Raw genomic sequence first — 19,814 nt, 5'->3', positions numbered from 1 at the left:
TGATTATTGATCTTATGTTCTGATCATTACTTAAACAGAAATTTATTGTTTTTAAAAATTCATTCAGTAAGTATAATCTGAGTCTTAGGTCAGCACAAGTTTGTGTGCTTCTGAGAGATTCCTCAGCCAACATGCAGTTAACTCTTTCTTTTCTAAGATTATTCAATTTCAGCTTCGCTCTAGATCCAGTTAAGGACAGTACATTGCCTCTTATTGCTTGTCTGGGCACATCCCTTTATCTCTAGGTCACTTTTTTTTTTGTTACTAAAAAATTTTTGAGTCCAACTCCTCGTAACAATTATATTTTTGTCTACTTTCTCATTTGGGTCTCCATGCATGCATGTGTGTATATGTATATGTTTTTAGTCATACAGTGGTTATCATCTTTAATATCTGTGTATTGTTCATTCCACTGGGGTAATGTATTATAGTATTAATTAAATAATTTGCTTATTCTTAGGTAGTTATTGGAAAGAACTTGAGCTTTGGGCAGTGGTAGACCACAGATTGAATTTACCACTTAATTAGCTTTATGACTTCTAGCTATTCTTGAACTTTTGTGCCTCAGTGTTCTCATCTGTAAAATGGAACTACAATATTTATCATAAAGGCTGTTGGTGTTTCTATTTAAATACATAGTGCCAGTGTTCATAGTTACAGTAAAGTCTATCGATTTCAGCATAATTTCTGAGTCTCTTTTTCCAATGAAGGCATTGATCTGGATACTAGGGACCTTTTTGCTTTGCAAAAGTAGAGACTGAAAGGGGTGTCTGGGTGGCTCAGTTGGTTAAGTGTCCAACTTCAGCTCAGGTCATGATCTCACAGTTGTGAGTTCAAGCCTCACATTAGTCTGTTTGCTGTCAACACAGACTTTGCCTCAGATCCTCTGTGCCCCTCTCTTTCTGCCCCTCCCCTCCTTGCGCTCTGTCTCAAAAAAAAAAAAAAAAAAAAAAGATAGACTGATGGATAAATTTGTGCTTTGAAGAAGTCAATAAAATATTGCTAACATTCACTGAGCTTTTAAAAGGTAATTTTTAAACCTCCAGTTTTGAAACTTCTATATCTGCCTGTAGTGTTTTTCTTCATAAATTATATAAATACAGATGTACAGCTTTAAGGTTTAAGAAAGGCATTTGTAAAGGAAAGAGCATCTAAAAAGAAACTTAAATGTTATAGAAGGATTACAGTACTCACAAGAGATGTTTAAGGGTGGTCATCTGTAAAGCACTGAAACAGGGCTCTGCCTCCTCTGTGTACAAGACACTTAGTTTGCTATTTCTGAGCTCTCAGAGATGCATTACATTAGTGAAAAATGATCCAAAACTGCATTTCTGCCTCCTCACCTGCCACTTTACCAGTTGGACTTTGAAATCACTTTCAGAAACATATCTGTTCAGCCACCTCATAGTCCAACTGAACAAGGTTTGGTTTGCACCTCTTAATACCTTTTGACCATGCCAAATGCCTTTAATTTTTGGCGTTTGTCCTGGTGTTCATTTTTGCAACCCCTTTCTCTGTACCACACAGGAATTTTTGGTATACCTTAGCTTATATGTTCTTGGTTGTTTTCTTAACTACAAATTTCTCCTCACCCATACTCATGGCTTTGATTCTGTGACTTTCCAGTTTCTAGCCTGGATCTTTTGTGTTCCAGATCCGTATTCTCATGTCTGCCTGAATTTCAGTAGGCATCCGGAATTTAAATTCAATGTGTTTCATCATTACTCCTGAGTCAAAACAATGCATATAGACAGGCATAAATGCGTGTTTGATATTTTGTCTGTGTTCCCCATCATAGTTAATGATGTGGTATGTATTTAATCAATAAGCAGCATTTTATTAAGGGTATGAGTATGCTATTGGGAATTGTGAGCTATGAAATCTATAAATTTTAGTTCACACCCATTCCCTGGGCATCATCCAAAACAGATGTAATCCTTTTGAGTATCATCTCAAAACAGGTATAAGAGAATCTGTTAGTTGTTAATGTGAAACTAAATAAATTTATGTACCACTAAACTTAAATCTTCCTTGTACATAGTAGTTCACAAATGTTGGTTCCCTCCTCTTCCCAAGTTATCTTTTCTTCCTGAAATGTATTAACATAATACCTTTTTCACTGTCTCTTAGATAATGGATAGCACTTGAGGTTCTCTTGCTGGTCTTCTGCTTGAATGGTTATACTACTTTATGATATAGTCTGTATTTTAATTTTTTAACAAGTTATAATTTAAATATAGATTATGGAGCATTTTATCAAAAGGTACACTGATCTGTCTTGTGTGCTCTGTTGGCTGAGTTTTTTTCTATGGCAGGTTGCTTACTGCTGAAATAAGAAGTGCTATTCAGTACATTAAATGAATATTAGCTTTGGCTCAGGCTTCATGAAAATATGATTCTCCAAGCTTTTAATTACCAGAGAAGTAGTTTTCACTGTTGTTCTTTCTTAAGATCCATATATAAACTTTTTTGCGTTCCTTTTCTTTGCTTTAAGGTACAGAGAAGGAAATAGAACAACAGTAATAATAAATTGTCTTAATTCTTCGTAAGTTTTTTAACTCATAAATGGTCAGAATATATCCTTTATAAATGCATGCTATATATTTCATTTTTAAAATTTTTAGAATTTTACATTCACGTTTTTAGAACTTTTTTTAATGTTTTATTTTTGAGAGATGGGTGTGCAAGTGGGGGAGGGGCAGAGAAAGATGGAGATTGAGGATCTGAAGCGGCTCTGGGCTGACAGCCTAGAGCCCAGTGCAGGGCTGAGATCATGACCTGACCCAGAGTCAGACACTTAACAGACTGAACCACCCAGGTGCCCTACATTTTTAGAATTTGCATTTAAGTTGTCATACTTTAAATTATCTTTTATTTTTTTTAAATTTCTCATTAGTTTATATAATCTCAAAGATTACTGTCTCCTTTCTAATTGTTTTCTGTTAGTGAGCATTGTTCTCAAGGATAATTTTTATTACATTGGTAAATAATAAAGAATCATGACCTTATTTAGAGAACCACTTTTTTGAAAACAAAATTCCTTTCTTAATGTCTTTGTATTTCTCCTATTTTCTGTATCTTAATACTGCTTATGGAAAAATTCTTTCTCTGCTTAAACCAGAGTTTTAAGTCTTAAGTCTGGTTCTTGTATTGATTGTATCTGTCATTCCATACCTTTTCTAATATTACTGTTACCTGTAGTCCCTTTGTGTCTGTAGTTTTGAAAAGCTGTGAAAATTCTCTGAATTTTTAGGATACCCTACCAGGTAGGAGTGTTTACCGTATGAAGAGAGACTTTGTCCTTTAGGTTAGCTTCTTAGTGGTCTAGTAAAGGTCTGTGTCTTTAGAGATTCCATATTTGAAATATCAACATTATTTAGATGAAAATGGAAGGAAATATGATTCATATAAATCCCTGAAACTTACTTCAAAATATGTTTTTAGAAGTCCTAAGTGAGTGTTTTGCCCATGATTAAACAAACAAACAAACAAAAAAAGCAGAAGAAGAATTTAAGAAGCTAGATATAAGCTTCTTCATGTCAGGGTTTTGTCTTTATAACCCTCTGTGGGCTCTCATTATGTCTTGGTTCGATTTAAACTTTGGGGGGAAGGAGTATATACATGGGTGGTTAAATCTCATGGGGAGCACCTGATTGTTGGATTTACTGTCATGGGATTTGTTCAGTATGGTGCCATTTATGGTGCCATTCCTGACTAATCCAAGAAATTGTGAATTCCAGGATTTTAAATGTCTTGCCTGATTTAATGAATCTTTCTCCAAATGAACCTTAGAATTATTTAAAGTTCTCTAAAATCTCAGTAAGGTTTGCATTAAATATTGAGTCAGATTATAGCTTTCAGTCCAGGAACATGGTATGTTTCTGTTCAAATCATTTTTGAGTTCTTCAGCAAAACTTTGCAATTATTTTAGTTACAGATTTTGTGAATTTCTTAATGTTTTTTTTTCTTCTTTGCTAATGTTTAATATTGTTTCCCCACTGTATTTTCTTAGTGGTGATGCAGGTTATATAGAAAAGTGCTTGGATTTTCTTTACTAGCTAAAATCTTAAACTTAGTTTCAAAAGTTTGTTATTCTTTTAGTTAATAAATTACAGTGTCTTTGTAGAACTGGGAATTGACTTCTAACTTTACCTTTGATTTTTAAATTATTTTCGTTTTTTTTTTTTTAAGCTCTTTTCACTTATGGATATGAAACCTCCCATCTCTCGAGCCAAGATGATTCTTATCACTAAAGCTGCTATTAAAGCTATTAAGGTAAGAGTAAAAATATTTAATTTGAAAAATTTTTTTGGAAATTTTGAAAATATTGTTAAACATGAGAATTCAACCTGTTAGTTTAGGCCTGAATCAGAGAGCAGTAACTAGCTTTTGCTGAAGGTGTATGATAATAAAGTACAGTGTATTTGTGTTGTAACATATTATTTCAAAACCCGCTTTTTTCCTTTTGTTGTTCTATCGTATCTCCCCTTTATATTGTTTCAAGCTTTGTTGAGGTATAATTGACAAATAAAATCGAATATATTTAAGAATAGAATTGGACAGAACAGAACATGATGGTTTGGGGCTCCTGGGTGGCTCAGTTGGTTCAGCACTTGACTCTTGATTTTGGCTTGGGTCATGATCTCACATTTGTGAGATCGAGCCCTGCGTCAGGCTCTGCGCTGAGTGATTTTTTTGGGATTCTCTCCCTTTCTCTCAAAATTGTTTAACATTAAAAAGAAAAGAGGAACATGATAGTTTGATACATACATACATTATGAAATGATTAACACAGTCAAGCTAATTAGCACATCCGTTGCCTCACATAGTTGCCTGTGTATGTGTGTGTGAGAGAGAGAGAGAGAGAGACTGACTCAGAAAGTTGAATTAACTGAAATGGAGAGTAGAATCAAAGGTGTTTCTGTTATTTTATTACACTGTTCTTATCCCTCATAAAGTTGCTTGATACACTGCTTTATTAAGGCTTATTGATTAAAAATCTAAGAAAAGGAACTTCTTTTCCAAAGGAGGGGGGTGTAGTTTCTGTGTTATTTATTTATTTCATGTTTGTTTATATATTTGGAAAGAGCGTGTGTGAGTAGGGGAGGGGCAGAGAGAGACCCAAATAGGCTCTCCCTTATCAACGCAGAGTCAGACAAGGAGCTTAATCCCACTAACCATGAGATGATGGCCTGGGCCTAAATCCAGAGTCGGACGGTCAGCTGACTGAGCCAGCCAGGCACCCTAGTAGTTTCTGTTTTACTTAATTTCTTTCTGATTTATATTCACTTGTTGACTAAGGATTATTTCTCATGGTTCACTCACTATTATCTTGAGAATTATTCAGATTTTGCAAATTTTAAGGTTTCAAGTATTTTCTAATTATATTACTGAAAATGTGGAAATATGTAAACCATAGTAATTTTCTTCTAATTCTTTTCAGCTTTATAAGCATGTAGTTCAAATAGTAGAAAAGTTCATCAAAAAGGTAACTATTCATTTCATTATTACCTCATTTTAGTTATCAGTATTTGTAATTTACTTTTTTCGTTGTAATCTGGATGCTTGCTTTTAAACCCACTCTACAAAAAAAAGTTGTCACTAGGCTTGAGTTTGTTTTTAAACAAAACAAAAACAAATTTATAGCAGTACTGTTGGCTGAGCACTGAGTGTGAGGTAGGTACTCAGCCAGTCTTTTGTACTGTGTTGGATGCTTCCCTGACATTCCTCCCCTGCTGTTTGCCCTGTCTACTTTGTTGACATTTAACTAATCCTGGAGTATTTCAAATGAAATCACTTTGTAAAGTTTTTCTTTCTAATTTTTTTCTGCTTCTGTCATAATTAAATCATTTTTCAGTTTCACAGTTGTATCTGGTTTTATAACCATGTGATTAGCACACATCTGTCTCACCAGAGGACTGAGAACGGATACTTAAACCTCTCTGTCTTCTTCCCCAACCTGGAGCTGTGTCGTGTGGTATATACTAATAAATGTGTGTGGCATTGTCTTTGATCCATGGCCTTTGAATACTAGCTAAGAGATGAGAATTAGAGTCCCAGTAGACCAAAAAAATGGCCAGTAGAAGTTTTTATAGTAGCACATCAAAGTGTAAATAAGTAAAAGAGAAAAAAATTAAAATTACCTGCATGCCACCACCCCAAATGACTTTGATATTTATATCTGGATCTACTCATTTTTTAATTGTGTACATGTACATTCATAAAAGGGAAAATGGTGACATTGATAACCTGTTTTTCCCCACTAAATTTATCATAAACATCTGTAGAGTATTCCATCACATGATTGTTTCCAAAGTTTATCCAGCTGGTTCTGTGTTGTTAGACGTTTCACTTCAGTGGCTGTCCTTAAAGAGAAAATTAGATGCATCTTAATTGTTTTCCTTATGGTAAATATCTAGACGTAGAATGGTTGGATCAAATAAGGCTTTGCTTTTATTGCTAAGTCATCTTCCAGAAAGATTGTACCACCAGAAATGTATATAAATGTCTCTTTTCTTGTTGATTTGATAAGACAAAAATGGTATCTCCTTTTAGCTTTTGTTTTTAATCAGGGTAAGTTGGAGTAGGAGTTATCATAATAAGTGGATTTGTATGGAAGTGGCTTAGGGATTGGTAAAGTAATGTTGATTCCAGGAAATTGTGGGGAGATAGAAGGATCAGAGGGCAATGTAAATTATTGGGGATTTGAAGTATCAAGATAATTGATTGTTCTGTATGGAGCTGTGAACTTTGACAAGCTAGCCAATAAGAGCTAAATATTCAGGCACTTTCTAGATAGAAAAACTCATTGGATATATAGAATTCTATAAAAGGGAGATAAATGCGTGTCAAATTGTGATTTTGCTTTTCTTGTATTGACTTTACATTTTTACCTTTGTAGTGTAAACCAGAGTACAAGGTTCCAGGATTATATGTAATTGACTCAATTGTGCGACAGTCTCGTCATCAGTTTGGAACTGATAAAGATGTTTTTGGGCCAAGATTCTCTAAAAACATAACTGCCACATTCCAATATTTATATCTTTGTCCATCTGAAGATAAGGTATAGTAAAAATCATTTTTACATTAAAACTTGTATTGTTATTTCTATATTTATTTGAATCTGTTTATATTATGTATTTGAAATGTACTGTACTATTAGAATTATGTGGTGGAGGGGCGCCTGGGTGGCGCAGTCGGTTAAGCGTCCGACTTCAGCCAGGTCACGATCTTGCGGTCTGTGAGTTCGAGCCCCGCGTCAGGCTCTGGGCTGATGGCTCAGAGCCTGGAGCCTGTTTCCGATTCTGTGTCTCCCTCTCTCTCTGCCCCTCCCCCGTTCATGCTCTGTCTCTCTCTGTCCCAAAAATAAATAAACGTTGAAAAAAAAAAAAAATTTAAAAAAAAAAAAAAAGAATTATGTGGTGGTCTCTGAACTTGAAACAAAATCCAGTGTTTTCTGTTGTGGTCATCTCATGTTTAATTTCTTGTGAAGTTCTTCAGGAATGTTGTACTGTTGAAAAAGGAGCACCATCTTACTTTAAAGAAGACATTGTTGGAAAGATTTACTTGTAGTTGAGTGATAAATTCTACAGTGGAGGAAGGCAGTACTCCTCTCATATTGTTGCTTATTGCAGAAGAAAGGGACCAATAATTGATGGCTTTCTCCTGCCTGTAGAGATGCTAGAGCATAAATGGTATTCGTTAGCAGTCAGACTACAGTATTTAATTCCTTGTATTTATAGCTGATTTTACTATGTACCGTTGAAAGGTAGAAAAACTTTACAGACATTTATAGTAGAACTCCCAGTAGGTGGGAGAAATACACTGCTAAATCTACTCAGAATAATGAAGAATGAGGACATTTACAGTAAATAGTATATAAATTTGAGTGTTGTAGATATTATATTTATGTTCTTGGAGGAGTATTCTTATGGGATAAGTATACAGGAGAAAAGATCATACCTTGAGTAGGACATAAGAGTTACTCCCATGAATAACACATCTCTGGCTCTCCATATTTATTGCTCCATAAGATTACTTACCTATCAGTTACAGATCAGTTTCGTAAATATTTTAACTGTTATAATTATAATTTATAATTTATAATTTATAATTATAATTATAATTATATAAATATCCTGAAGAAATCCTTCTTCACTTCATTTACTTTCCTCGGATAACTTTTTTTTGTCGGTGATGGCACTTTTTGTAATCATAAATGAAATGAAAATTTCAAATACATTTTTTATTATTATTTGGATTATCCAGGTTATATTTCTTTTCTGATTCTCCCCCCCCCCCTTTTTTTTCCCCTTCTTTGTTTTTTACTTTATCAGAGTAGTTTTTAACCAGGTTGTAATTCTGAAGATAACTTTTTTTTTCTGTTTGTGAAATAGCTTTAGTACAGAAATACTAGCCTTGGGATTTTTTTTTTTTTTTTTAGTAAGACGTATAATACATTATTTATGCAAATATTTATTGTATATTCATGTTTTGTTACACATAACAGAGTAAAATAGTTCGCGTGCTGAACCTTTGGCAAAAAAATGGAGTATTCAAAATTGAAATTATTCAGCCTCTTTTGGACATGGCAGCAGGAACTAGTAATGCCGCTCCAGTACCAGAAACTGTTACTAATAATGAAGGTATGGTCAAATATATCTGTGAGCTTAGAAAATGTTACAACTTTTTCTGCATGTGAAGTTTGAAGTCTGTTTGTACTGGTAGAATTTTTCCATAAAAAAGAAATTGGAAGTTATGGTTTACTTTTCATAATTCTTATTTCTAGTAAAAATATGCTTTCAGTATTTGCTGTAGTACCACGATCTGTGTTTTTACTATATATTAAAATGAATGGAATGTTGTTATAGTAAAAAAGCTTAATGGAGTTCAAAAAGGAAAATGTGTAGATTAAAGTTTTTGTAGGTCTTAATGACCTTTTCTTTTTTAGGCTCACCTCCACCTCCAGTTAAAGTTTCTTCTGAACCCCCCCAAGCCACTACAAACTCTGTACCATCTGTACCACAGTTGCCTAGCTCTGATGCTTTTGCTGCTGTGGCCCAACTGTTTCAGACAACTCAAGGTCAACAGGTAAACTACCTGTCTGGAGATTAAATTCCTTGCAGTTAGGTACTATTGTCAGTTTTGATTTTCCTTTCCTAACTAGTGAGGACATTCAAGGAAGGAAATATTTCTACTTTTCACCTGGAAAAGCCTTCAGTAGGAAGGTAATGGAATAGGGATAAATAGAGAAGATGTGGGAAAGGTGAAAAATAAGGGAGCCACATACTGAGAAATGGCAATATCTCTTTGAAGAGAACCTCAGAACTGCTGACTGGTTGGTATTGTTGCTCATAATTCTAGCATTTCCAATTAACTTCAAAATTATTTGGATTGGAGGTGAATTTTACATTTTTCTAGAAAACGTTTATTTACCTTGTTTACAGTTCAATGTATTTTCTCTTTTTGACCATCATTTTCTGCCTTTGGGGTGTCAGCATATATTTTTAACCTTAAGTGACCCCAATCCCTGATATTTACAACAGACTTAACCATTACTAAAAGGTGTTTTCTTTTTCCAGTTTACTTTGTGCCTACGCTATTTTGAGTCACCTTTAAGAATTTTTTCTCTTCAGTAAATTAACTTTTGATACTATGATTATACTTTGCTATGTGGTTTATCAGTTTTCCCATTTTTTAAGCTTCAGCAGATCCTTCAGACTTTTCAGCAACCTCCAAAACCACAGTCTCCCGCCATTGACAATGCTGTGATGGCGCAGGTCCAGGCTATCACGGCTCAGTTAAAGACGGCTCCTGCACAGCCACCTGAACAAAAAGCTGCTTTCCCCCCGCCTGAGCAAAAAACTGCATTTGACAAGGTAGGCTTCACTCAATAACCCACCTTAACTGTTTAGACCACTGAATTTGGAATGTGGAAGTTACTTCTTCTCTTTCTCTCTAGATTGTTCATTTTGTTGTTTTTTGGTTGGAGGAATTTTCCCCCTCAATATCAAAACATTGATTATTTTTCCTGGTTATAAATGTAATATATACTCATTACAAAAATTTCCAGTAAAAAGGAAATGGAAAAGAAAACAGGAAAGCTTTCACCGTTAACCCCCATACTTGGGAGATAACTACTCTTTTCCGAACTAATTTCCCATGGATATATTTTTCTTCATTGGTCATAATATGTTTGTATGTCACAATAGGTAATATTATAAATGTTATAAATATAAATTATAAATATTATAAAGAAAATATATACAGTTTTTAACTTGCTCGTTTTTATCTTAATCTTATTTCTTTGTTGTTAAGGTTAGTAGATTTAGTTCTACATTTTTACTGAGTGCTTATTAGGGATATTCTATTACATCTGTGTGTCACAGTTTAGCCATTCCTCTATTGATAGACAATTAAGTTACCTTGTGCTTTTTGCTGTTAAAACTTAGGTACAATATGTATCACTTGAGAGTTTTGTTCAGTGTCTTCCATCTTTGTTGGCCATAGGCATGTTTAAGGAGCTGAGCTAGTAAGGGCATAGATGTGCTGAATTTGCACAGCTTAGAGCTTCCCATTGAAATGTTAACTCAAGCAACTCTATCTTAGCTGTTTTATGTCTTGTGTATTTATTGGGTTTATGACTATATAAACTTTGATTTCATCTTACAGATCTCACTGCAAAAGCAAAAATATTTGAAAACCCTAGAATGAAGTGATAATTTTTAGTTTAATCATCTCTAAAATTTTTTATTCTTTCCAGATTTTAATTTTAAGATATAATAACTTTATTGCTGGTAGTCCAAATTAAAAATCCATTTTGGGGGTGCCTGGGTGGCTCAGTTGATTAAGTGTCCGACTCAATCTTAGCTCATGTCTTGATCTCAGAATTGTGGGTTCAAGTCCTGCATTGGGCTCTGCACTGGGCATGAAGCCCACTTAAACAAAAAAGAATGCATTTGGTATATACTGGTTGTCATTATATCTTAGTGATTTATGAACAACTACTGATTAAAAGAAGTTTGAATAGTGGCACCTGGGTGGCTCAGTTAAGCGTCCACTTCTTGATTTTGGCTCAGGTCATGATCTCATGGTTCAGGAGTCTGAGCCCCGCGTTGGGCTCTTCACTGGCAGAGTGGAGCCTGCTTGGGATTCTTTCTTTCTCTCTGCCCTTCCCCTGCTCGTGCACGCTCTCTCTCAAAACAAATAACATACATAAGTAGAAAAGGAATACATGCTAATAGGGAAAAAAAATTGCAAACAGGAAGTTCTAAAGTAAAAGGGGAAGCAATTCTCTGCTTTGAACAGATTTGTGTTTGCTCTTTCAGAGTTTAGGAAAACTCTTCCCGCTTGGATTTTTTTTTTTTTTTTTTTTTAATATTTTGGTAGTTTTATATTTTTGTTTTCTATGTTTGTCTCTTCATTCCATCTGGAACCTAGTTTAGAATATGGTTCAAGACAGTTAAATCTCGAATTTTTTGGAAATAGCCAATTCTCCCTCACTATTTTTGTCATACACTGAATTCCGAATTCTCATTTGTTTCTGTGTCTATTTGTGGACATTAGGATTCTATTGTGCGCAGCTAATACGTTTATTTCTGTGTCATAACAATTTAAATACTTGCAGCTTCTATACTATATTCTGTATCTCATTTCCAAGTATCACACACACACACACGCACCCCGCTCTGCTTCTTTTTCAGACTTTCTTTGGCATATGTATTAATCTGTATTCTCCAGGGGAAAATACTGCTTACACACACACAGAGGGAAAGGGGAGAAAGAGAGATTGGTTGATTTTTAAGAAATTATTTGACTCAGTTGTGGAGGCTGGCAAATTTGAAATTTGTAGGGCAGAAGGCAGGCTGGAAATTTATTAGGTAAGAGTTAATGTTACAGTTTTGAGTCTGAATTCTACAGAGCAAGTTTTCTATGTTGCTGTCTTGGGAATTCCTTGTTCAAGAAACCTAAGTTCTTACTCTTAAGGCCTTCAACTGAGTGATTGAGGCCCACCCACATTATGGAGGGTATTTCTTTATTCAAATGCTATTAATTGTTAATCACATTTTTAAAAGACCTTCACAGGAACATCTAGATGAATATTTGACCAAACAACTGGGCACCCTAACCTAGTCAAATTGGTACAGTTAACCATCACAGCATACTTTTTCAAGATGAACATGGGGCGCCTGGGTGGCTCAGTCGGTTAAGCGTCCGACTTCAGCTCAGGTCATGATCTCACGGTTTGTGAGTTTGAGCCCCGTGTTGGGCTCTGTGCTGACAGCTCAGGGCCTGGAGCCTGCTTTGGATTCTGTGTCTCCTTCTCTCTCTGCCCTTCCCCTGCTCATGATCTGTCTCTCTCTGTCTCAAAAATAAATAAAATATTTTTCTAAAAACTCTTAAAAAAAAAAGATGAAATTTAGCATAAATTTTAAAATGTATTAATTTAAGAAGTGCCAAGAGCTTCTTATACTGCATCTCTATTGACATCATTTTTCATTTAAGTCTTATTCAATTATTGCTTCATTTATTCTTAAGGTATTTAGTCCTTTTTCATGTTTGTTTCTTTTAAGTGGTCGTGTTATTAAACAGTTTTCTAATAGGTTCTCTGAGATTTCTGGGTAGCTACTAAATTTGACTTTTCCTCTTCAACATCTATGCCTGTTTCTTTTTCTTACTGTATTGGGGGGCTAGGACTTCCAAAAAAAATGTTGAATAACAGTAATGCTAATGGAGTCCTTATTTTTTTGTTGTTAATTTGAATTGTAATTCCTCTAGTGTTTCACCCCTAGTAGTTGGTCAGTGTTTATTAGTTGCATGAAGTTTAGAAAAAGAAATTCTGTGCTTTTCCTTTGACTAAAAGGTCTGTTTTAAGCTAGTAGAACAGCTTGACTGGGAACGATTTATTTCAGGTGCTTCATGGATCTTCAGTTTCCTAAAAAGCAACAAAAAAATGCCTTTTTGGATAGATTTCAGTTTAATTTTTTAATTGCTTCAAATCTTCTTCCAAAGCATTAGGTATAGATCTTAAAACTTCAAAGAACATATCTATCTGTGAGGGGTGCTAAGCATCCAGCTCATGGTTTTGGCTCAAGTCATGATCTCATGGTTCGTGAGATCAAGTCCCGAGTTGGGCTCCGTGCTGACAGCGAGGAGCCTGCTTGCGACTTTCTCTCCCTGTCTCTGCTCCTCTCCCTGCTCACTCGAGCATATGTGCTCACTCTCTCTTTCTCTGAATAAACTTGAAAAGAACATATCTGTGTGTGTGATAAATGGCAAAGACCATGGGTTTTGTTTTTCGTAGACAGTTTAGACCTTAGTTTTAATTTTGATTCCTATTATTGATACTGACTCTGTCTTGGTACTTAGTCCCTTAAATATTCAGTGTGCAGCACTGCAAAATAGTGATGGTAATACCTACGCTTTACTATTGCTGTGGGGGTTAAACATACTAATGTGTGTGAAACAGCATAGTGTCCTGGTCATAATTAGATTGCTCAATATAATAAGAACTTTTAATGACATGGCCTAGCATTACAAAGAAACACAGTATTGTCCAAGAAGGGGACTTCCCATCCTAATTTAGAAATCTGTTGTGCAATAAAGTAGAACCATTATTTTTAGGCAGAACTGGCATGAAACAACTCAGATTTAAGAATTTGAAGTTGAAAATCCATGACAATGGACACAGCTTGAGGGGAAGTCTACTTGTTGAATGCCAGAGACTGAGAACTTTGAAGTCAAAAGAACAGTTCCACATCCCAGTTCTTCCATTCGCTGACTGTGCAATCTTAGTAATGATTCTTAATCCCCTATACCTTAGATTCCTTGTCTATAAAAAGAAGAAGCTGTACCTAAATTATGTCTACATTGCAGGCTTCTTGTGATGTCATGAAGTATCATGTAGATAGTAAGACACAGTAGATAGTAATAGAATTAGTAGTAGGTGTTTGTGGTGTTACCTTCCTTCCTTTCTGAACGGATGTAATCATTTTTTTTTTTTTTAATGTTTATTCATTTGTTTTGAAAGAGGAAGAGAGAAACCCAGGCAGGCTCTGCATTGTCAATGCTGAGCCCGATGCTGGCTCAGTCTCATGAATCCTGAGATCATGTCCTGAGCCGAAATCAAGAGTTGTATGCTTAACTGACTAAGCCACCCAGATGTCCTCGTAATCTTATTTTTAAATGCCTCTTCTTCTAGACATGATCTTGTGAAGTGCTGGGGTTCTTACCTTTCTTCTTTTTTTAATGTTTCTGGTAATCTGATATGTGCTGTGAAGTTTTAAGGAAGAAGCTAGTGCCTAGGTAGTAAGTTCTTCATGGCCCTGTCTATACCATTCTCTTTTTTTCTTTGTCATATTAGTATGTTCTTATGCAAGCAGTACATGGACATTTTTTATAGGCATTTACAGTCATTTGATAAGACAGTCTTGGTACATTTTACAGTTAATTGAAAACGTACACCCATTTTTTCTTTCTTTTTTTTTTTTCTAAGTTTATTTATATTGAGAGAGCACATACAGGTTGGGGAGGGGCAGAGAGAGAGAGAGGGAGAGAGATAATCCCAAGCAGGCTTTGCACTGACACAGGGCTCGATCTCACGAATGGTGATATCATGACCTGAGCCAAAATCAAGGGGACACTTAACCGACTGAGCCACCCAGGTGCCCCTGTACGCCCATTTTCATGTGTGCCAAGTTCCAAAAGTTTTTGGTCTGTGAAAGAGAATATTTTAATAAAATATTCATAGTGCTAAGTTAACTATAAAATAAGCATATAGAAAATAATCCAAAGAAAACACTGCATTTAAGTTGAGGAAGAAAAGCAGAATGAAAAATTGTCTTTTTCAGATGGGATTTGTATGGAAACTATCTGTAAACCAAGGTCCTAAGGGGCCAGTGGGAACGTGAGATTGTACATGACAACACAGTGGCATCATAGATGATAGTAAACATCTGTTGTTTTTATGAAGTCTTCTGTGCGGTGTATCCCAATCTCAATTTTAAAACGGAATATGGAGGGCGCCTGGCTGGCTCAGCCAGTAGAGCATGCGACTCTTGATCTTAGGGTTGGGAGTTCAAGCCCCATGTTGAGGATAGAGCTGATTTTTAGAAAATAAACAAAAATATTAAAAAATAAAATGGAATATTGGCATCCATATTCCAGAAGCTTCTTGATAGATTTGATTATGATGATGAGCCAGAAGCTGTGGAAGAATCAAAGAAAGAAGATGCTGCTGCTGCCGCCGCTGCTGCCGCCGCCGCCACGGCACCTGCTGTGGCTGTTGCACCAGCACCTGCTGCTGCCACACCGGCTGCCACGCCTGCCGCTTCCCCTCCTCAGGCACCCTTGTAAGTGTCTTTTTTTCTGTTCCACAGGGGATACAGTGGGAAACATGATGCAAGTAGAGTTGGCCCTTGCACAGCGTGGTGTTGAGGTGATGACCCACGCACAGTCAAAAATCCATGGTAGAACTTTGCCTCCCCCAAAACTTATATAGCCTACTGTTGACCGGAAGCCTAACCGGTAACAGGAACAGTTGAGTAACGCATATTTTGTATGTTGTATGTATTACGTACTGTGTTCTTCCAATAAAGTAAGCTAAAGAAAAGACAACGTTAAAATCATAAGGAAAATATGTTTACGGTACTGCACTGTCGACAAAAAAATCTGTGAATAAGTGGACTCACACAGTGAAAGGTGATGTTGTTCAAGGGTCAGCTATAACTTTAGTAACAAAATCATTTTTCATATAGTTTTTTAAAATTATATTTTGGGTTTTCTCTTGGGAGGAGATCCTATCAGATTTACAGTTAAAAATGGCTTTTATGTTGGGAATAATGCTGAGTATATAAATTAATGTGGGCAAGTACCTGATTCGGTAAGATGTTGATTATTGATGACCCCTGAGCAACATTCGTAATGTCTCTGTAGCATAAATGTGGCTAAGAATCTTACGTGTTTTTGAACGGATAAAAGATGACTCATCTTTTTTTAGTGGGTTTCCTGGAGATGGCATGCAGCAGCCAGCATACACACAACATCAAAACATGGATCAGTTTCAGCCTCGAATGATGACAATACAGCAGGATCCAGTGCACCATCAGGTACAGCTGAGTTTTAATAAGCGAAGATCTGTTCATTAGAGCATATGGATTGTGTTTCACAGACCACTGTTCAGCTGTGTGTTTGGCTTCGTAGTACTGCAGCTGCAGTCAAAGCCGATGAGCATGTAATTGAGTTATTTTTTTAAAACTTTAATTAAAACAGGGATGCTAAATACTACATCCTTGTATATTTTAATAGTAAGTATTTTTTGTTAAAATCGTTTAGGGCGAGATTATGGCTCTGTTTCAGGGAGTTAGCCTGCTTAGTTGTACACTTCTCCCTCGTGAGGAACCTTTTTTGGGGTAAATGTTAAGATGCTTTAGAGGGTTTTCAGCTCTCACATTCAGAAGTGTAGTGTGAAATCTGCAGTCAAGGGAGCATAGCACACTGGAGAATTGGAAGAAGTTAGGTAGAGATTTATTTGTTCATTGGGTTTATTTTAGTAAATCCTCTATTCAGAGTTTCCTAAACTTGACTACACCGCTAAATTATAGGTGTCGGGATCCAGGCTAAAGCCAATCTAGAGAATCTGTATATTTTTTTTAATTGTATACTACTTTGTAGCCTTATTTAGAAAGGGCTCTAAGAAATTTCTTCAGAGGATATTCATTTTCTTATGTATATTGTGTTTGGTCCATTCGATAATTCGGTAATATGAAAATGATACTATGATTTTGATGACTTATAGATGAATGAGGTTTGAGAAGTTTTTTTTGTTTTTTTTTTTTAAATTTTTTTTTTCAACGTTTATTTATTTATTTTTGGGACAGAGAGAGACAGAGCATGAACGGGGGAGGGGCAGAGAGAGAGGGAGACACAGAATCGGAAGCAGGCTCCAGGCTCTGAGCCATCAGCCCAGAGCCCGACGCGGGGCTCGAACTCACGGACCGCGAGATCGTGACCTGGCTGAAGTCGGACGCTTAACCGACTGCGCCACCCAGGCGCCCCGAGAAGTTTTTTATAAGCCTATTTAAAATCTGAAGAAAACCTGGTGCACTTATTTCCAAATGTTCCAATTAACAGTTACTGAAAATTTAAATTAGAAGGAATACTTCTTTGTGATAATTACAATTATACTTTTAATTTTGTTGGTATTGGACCAGCACATGCAGAAATATGTTACGTTGTGGCTTATTCGCATTATTATTATGATATTTTAAGCCCAAAAAGTAGGCATGTTAGTTGAAACATCCCTTGGAGTAAATTTTTAAAAAGTGAACCTGTACACATCATTGCTGTAGCCACTCCCCCTCCCAGAAGGCTTAATTAATTGCCTTTGAGGTTGAAGGGAGATAGTTTGCAATACAGTACCTCTCTGATTTTTAAGTTTAGTCTGTCACTATTGTTCCTCATATAAATGAAATCACGTCTTTAAATCTATAAAGTCAAACCTTTTTATAATTTTTAAATGAGTTATAGGATTTTTGACCTATATACTTGGATATGTAACAGTTCTTCAGGTAAATATTATACCTATGGACATTGTTAATCATTGCATCTCACTACAGTTTTCCCTTGATGAAAATTTATTGAAGGTGTTTTAGGTTTTTTTTTTTAAATGTTTATTTATTTTGAAAGTGCACACACAAGTTGGGGAGAGGCAGAGAGAGAGGGAATCACAAGCAGGCTTTGTATTGTCAGCACAGAGCCAGACACGGGGCTTGAAACCATGAACCCACGAACCAGGAGATCATGACCTGAGCCGACATCAAGAGTCGAACGTGCAACCAATTGAGCCACCAAAGCACCCCGAAGATATTTTAGTTGTATATCAAGTAACTAAGGACTTTCTTAATTATTTTTGGTAGCTGTTATTTAAAATCTACTCATATGCTTTCTTTAAATTCAAAAGGTTCCACTTCCTCCTAATGGACAGATGCCAGGTTTTGGCCTTCTTCCTACACCTCCATTTCCTCCCATGGCTCAGTCTGTGATTCCTCCAACTCCACCCGTGCAGCAGCCTTTCCAAGCTTCTTTTCAGGCTCAAAATGAACCACTTACACAGAAGACACATCAGGTAAAACTGTATTCTCAGATTGATGATCTTTTTGGTTGCTTCAGCTTATGTGCAGATTCCTGCCTGTTTGCTTGTTATCTTCATTTTTCAATGTGGAGAAAGACTTTATTGGGCACATATTAACCCTCTCTGTGCCTAAAGTTTTTCATCTGGAAAGTGGACATAGTAATACCAATTTCCATAGGATTCTGTGAGGATCGAGATAGAATGTAGAATACTTAATCATTGCCTAGTTTACTGCTGTAGTCAATGGCTTATTAAAACAGTATATGACTTATACAAATTTCCAGACGTGTTTGTTTCTTCTAATCTTGTAAACCATATAAAATTTTTTCCCTGCTGATGGACAGTCATTATTAAACTAGTAATGTGATGTCAAGTAACCAGAATAAATCTGTTTCAGGGCAAGAGAAATTTTGTAAGTTAGCAATTTTTAGATTTTGTCTTCTTGCCTTTACAATTTCCACTTTTCTCATTTAATGATGGGTGGTTGTTTTTGGTTTTGGTTTTTTAAAGGAAATGGAAGTAGAACAACCTTGTATCCAAGAGGTTAAGCGACACATGTCTGATAACAGAAAGTCAAGATCTAGGTCAGCATCCAGGTAATTGATAGAAAGTGTTTTTCCAATCCTGTATGTCTTAGGAGACTAATTAAAATCAAACTGGATTATTTTTAGATATGCAGTGTTAATAAAATAACATTTGGTATATTTGTATGTCTGTATGTGTAGAATGGGGGCAGAGGCAGTAATAAAAAAAAAACAAAACAACTAAGGTTGGTCATCTCACCCATGCTTTTCCCCTTGAGTTGATGTAATCGCTGCATACAGCTATACATAGAATAAGAATTATGTATTCACAGTTCCTTCACAAGTTTATTAGCTGACAAAAATGGGAAGATAATAAGTAATACTATAATCAGGTAACATTTTTAATTGCTGCAGAAAAGAAGTTAACTGAGAAGATAGATATCAATACTAGAAGTGTATCCCAATGATGACAGCTTCTAACACTACCAGTATGTAATTCAGTCTAGTACCAAATTATCGAAGATGAGAAATACTTTTATATGCTAGTAACCTTATTTATCTCATTTTAAGTATATGCATGCTTTCTAACTTTCAACATATTAAAAATGTTTAAAATGAATTCCCTGCTACTGAATTATTACATATCCAAACATTAAACTATCTAGTTTTATATATATATATGTATATTTTTTTTTTTCCAGATTAACACCTGCTTACCTTTTTTGTTTTTTTTTCTCATGTTCTACTCATTCTCTCCCTCATGAAAATGTTAGGTCACCAAAAAGAAGGCGATCTCGATCTGGCTCTAGATCACGAAGGTCCCGTCATCGACGTTCTCGTTCTCGGTCCAGAGATCGACGCCGACATTCGCCTAGATCTCGGTCCCAAGAAAGGCGAGATCGAGAAAAAGAAAGAGAACGCCGACAAAAAGGCCTTCCTCAAATCAAACCAGAAACTGCAAGTGGTAAATTAAACTTCTTGCATTATTTTTTTTTGTGTCCTGGGTTTAAAATGTTTTCTAACTGATAGCAAAATACTATTTTGTCATATCTTGTTTGTGTTTTGGTGTATACCCTTGAGTTTGCTTTGATATGTTAAGCCAGCTGTAAAGCAGCAAATAAGGAGTGAACCAAACTAATAGTGATGAGGAATAAAATAAT

General features: G+C 35.7%; 1 protein-coding gene across 4 annotated transcripts in view; it reads left to right on the top strand.

Annotated features, from left to right (window-relative positions):
- SCAF4 (SR-related CTD associated factor 4) overlaps positions 1-19,814 on the top strand; it is a 61,011-nt gene that overhangs the window by 18,718 nt on the left and 22,479 nt on the right. For 3 of the 4 annotated variants that reach the window (XM_030329384.1, XM_030329380.1, XM_030329383.1), the window contains exons 2-12: positions 4,192-4,275; positions 5,444-5,488; positions 6,902-7,063; positions 8,510-8,645; positions 8,951-9,090; positions 9,702-9,878; positions 15,166-15,350; positions 15,998-16,106; positions 17,960-18,124; positions 18,641-18,726; positions 19,428-19,618. In XM_030329384.1, the coding sequence (XP_030185244.1) occupies positions 4,192-4,275; positions 5,444-5,488; positions 6,902-7,063; positions 8,510-8,645; positions 8,951-9,090; positions 9,702-9,878; positions 15,166-15,350; positions 15,998-16,106; positions 17,960-18,124; positions 18,641-18,726; positions 19,428-19,618 (1,480 nt within the window). The remainder of the gene's footprint in view (positions 1-4,191; positions 4,276-5,443; positions 5,489-6,901; positions 7,064-8,509; positions 8,646-8,950; positions 9,091-9,701; positions 9,879-15,165; positions 15,351-15,997; positions 16,107-17,959; positions 18,125-18,640; positions 18,727-19,427; positions 19,619-19,814) is intronic. The other variant, XM_030329381.1, reaches the window with a different exon arrangement.

This window comes from Lynx canadensis, chromosome C2 (genome assembly GCF_007474595.2).
Source record: "Lynx canadensis isolate LIC74 chromosome C2, mLynCan4.pri.v2, whole genome shotgun sequence".
Classification (NCBI taxonomy): Eukaryota; Metazoa; Chordata; class Mammalia; order Carnivora; family Felidae; genus Lynx; species Lynx canadensis.
The sequence above is the reverse complement of the archived record's forward strand: the minus strand, read 5'-3'. Positions and strand labels throughout refer to the sequence as shown.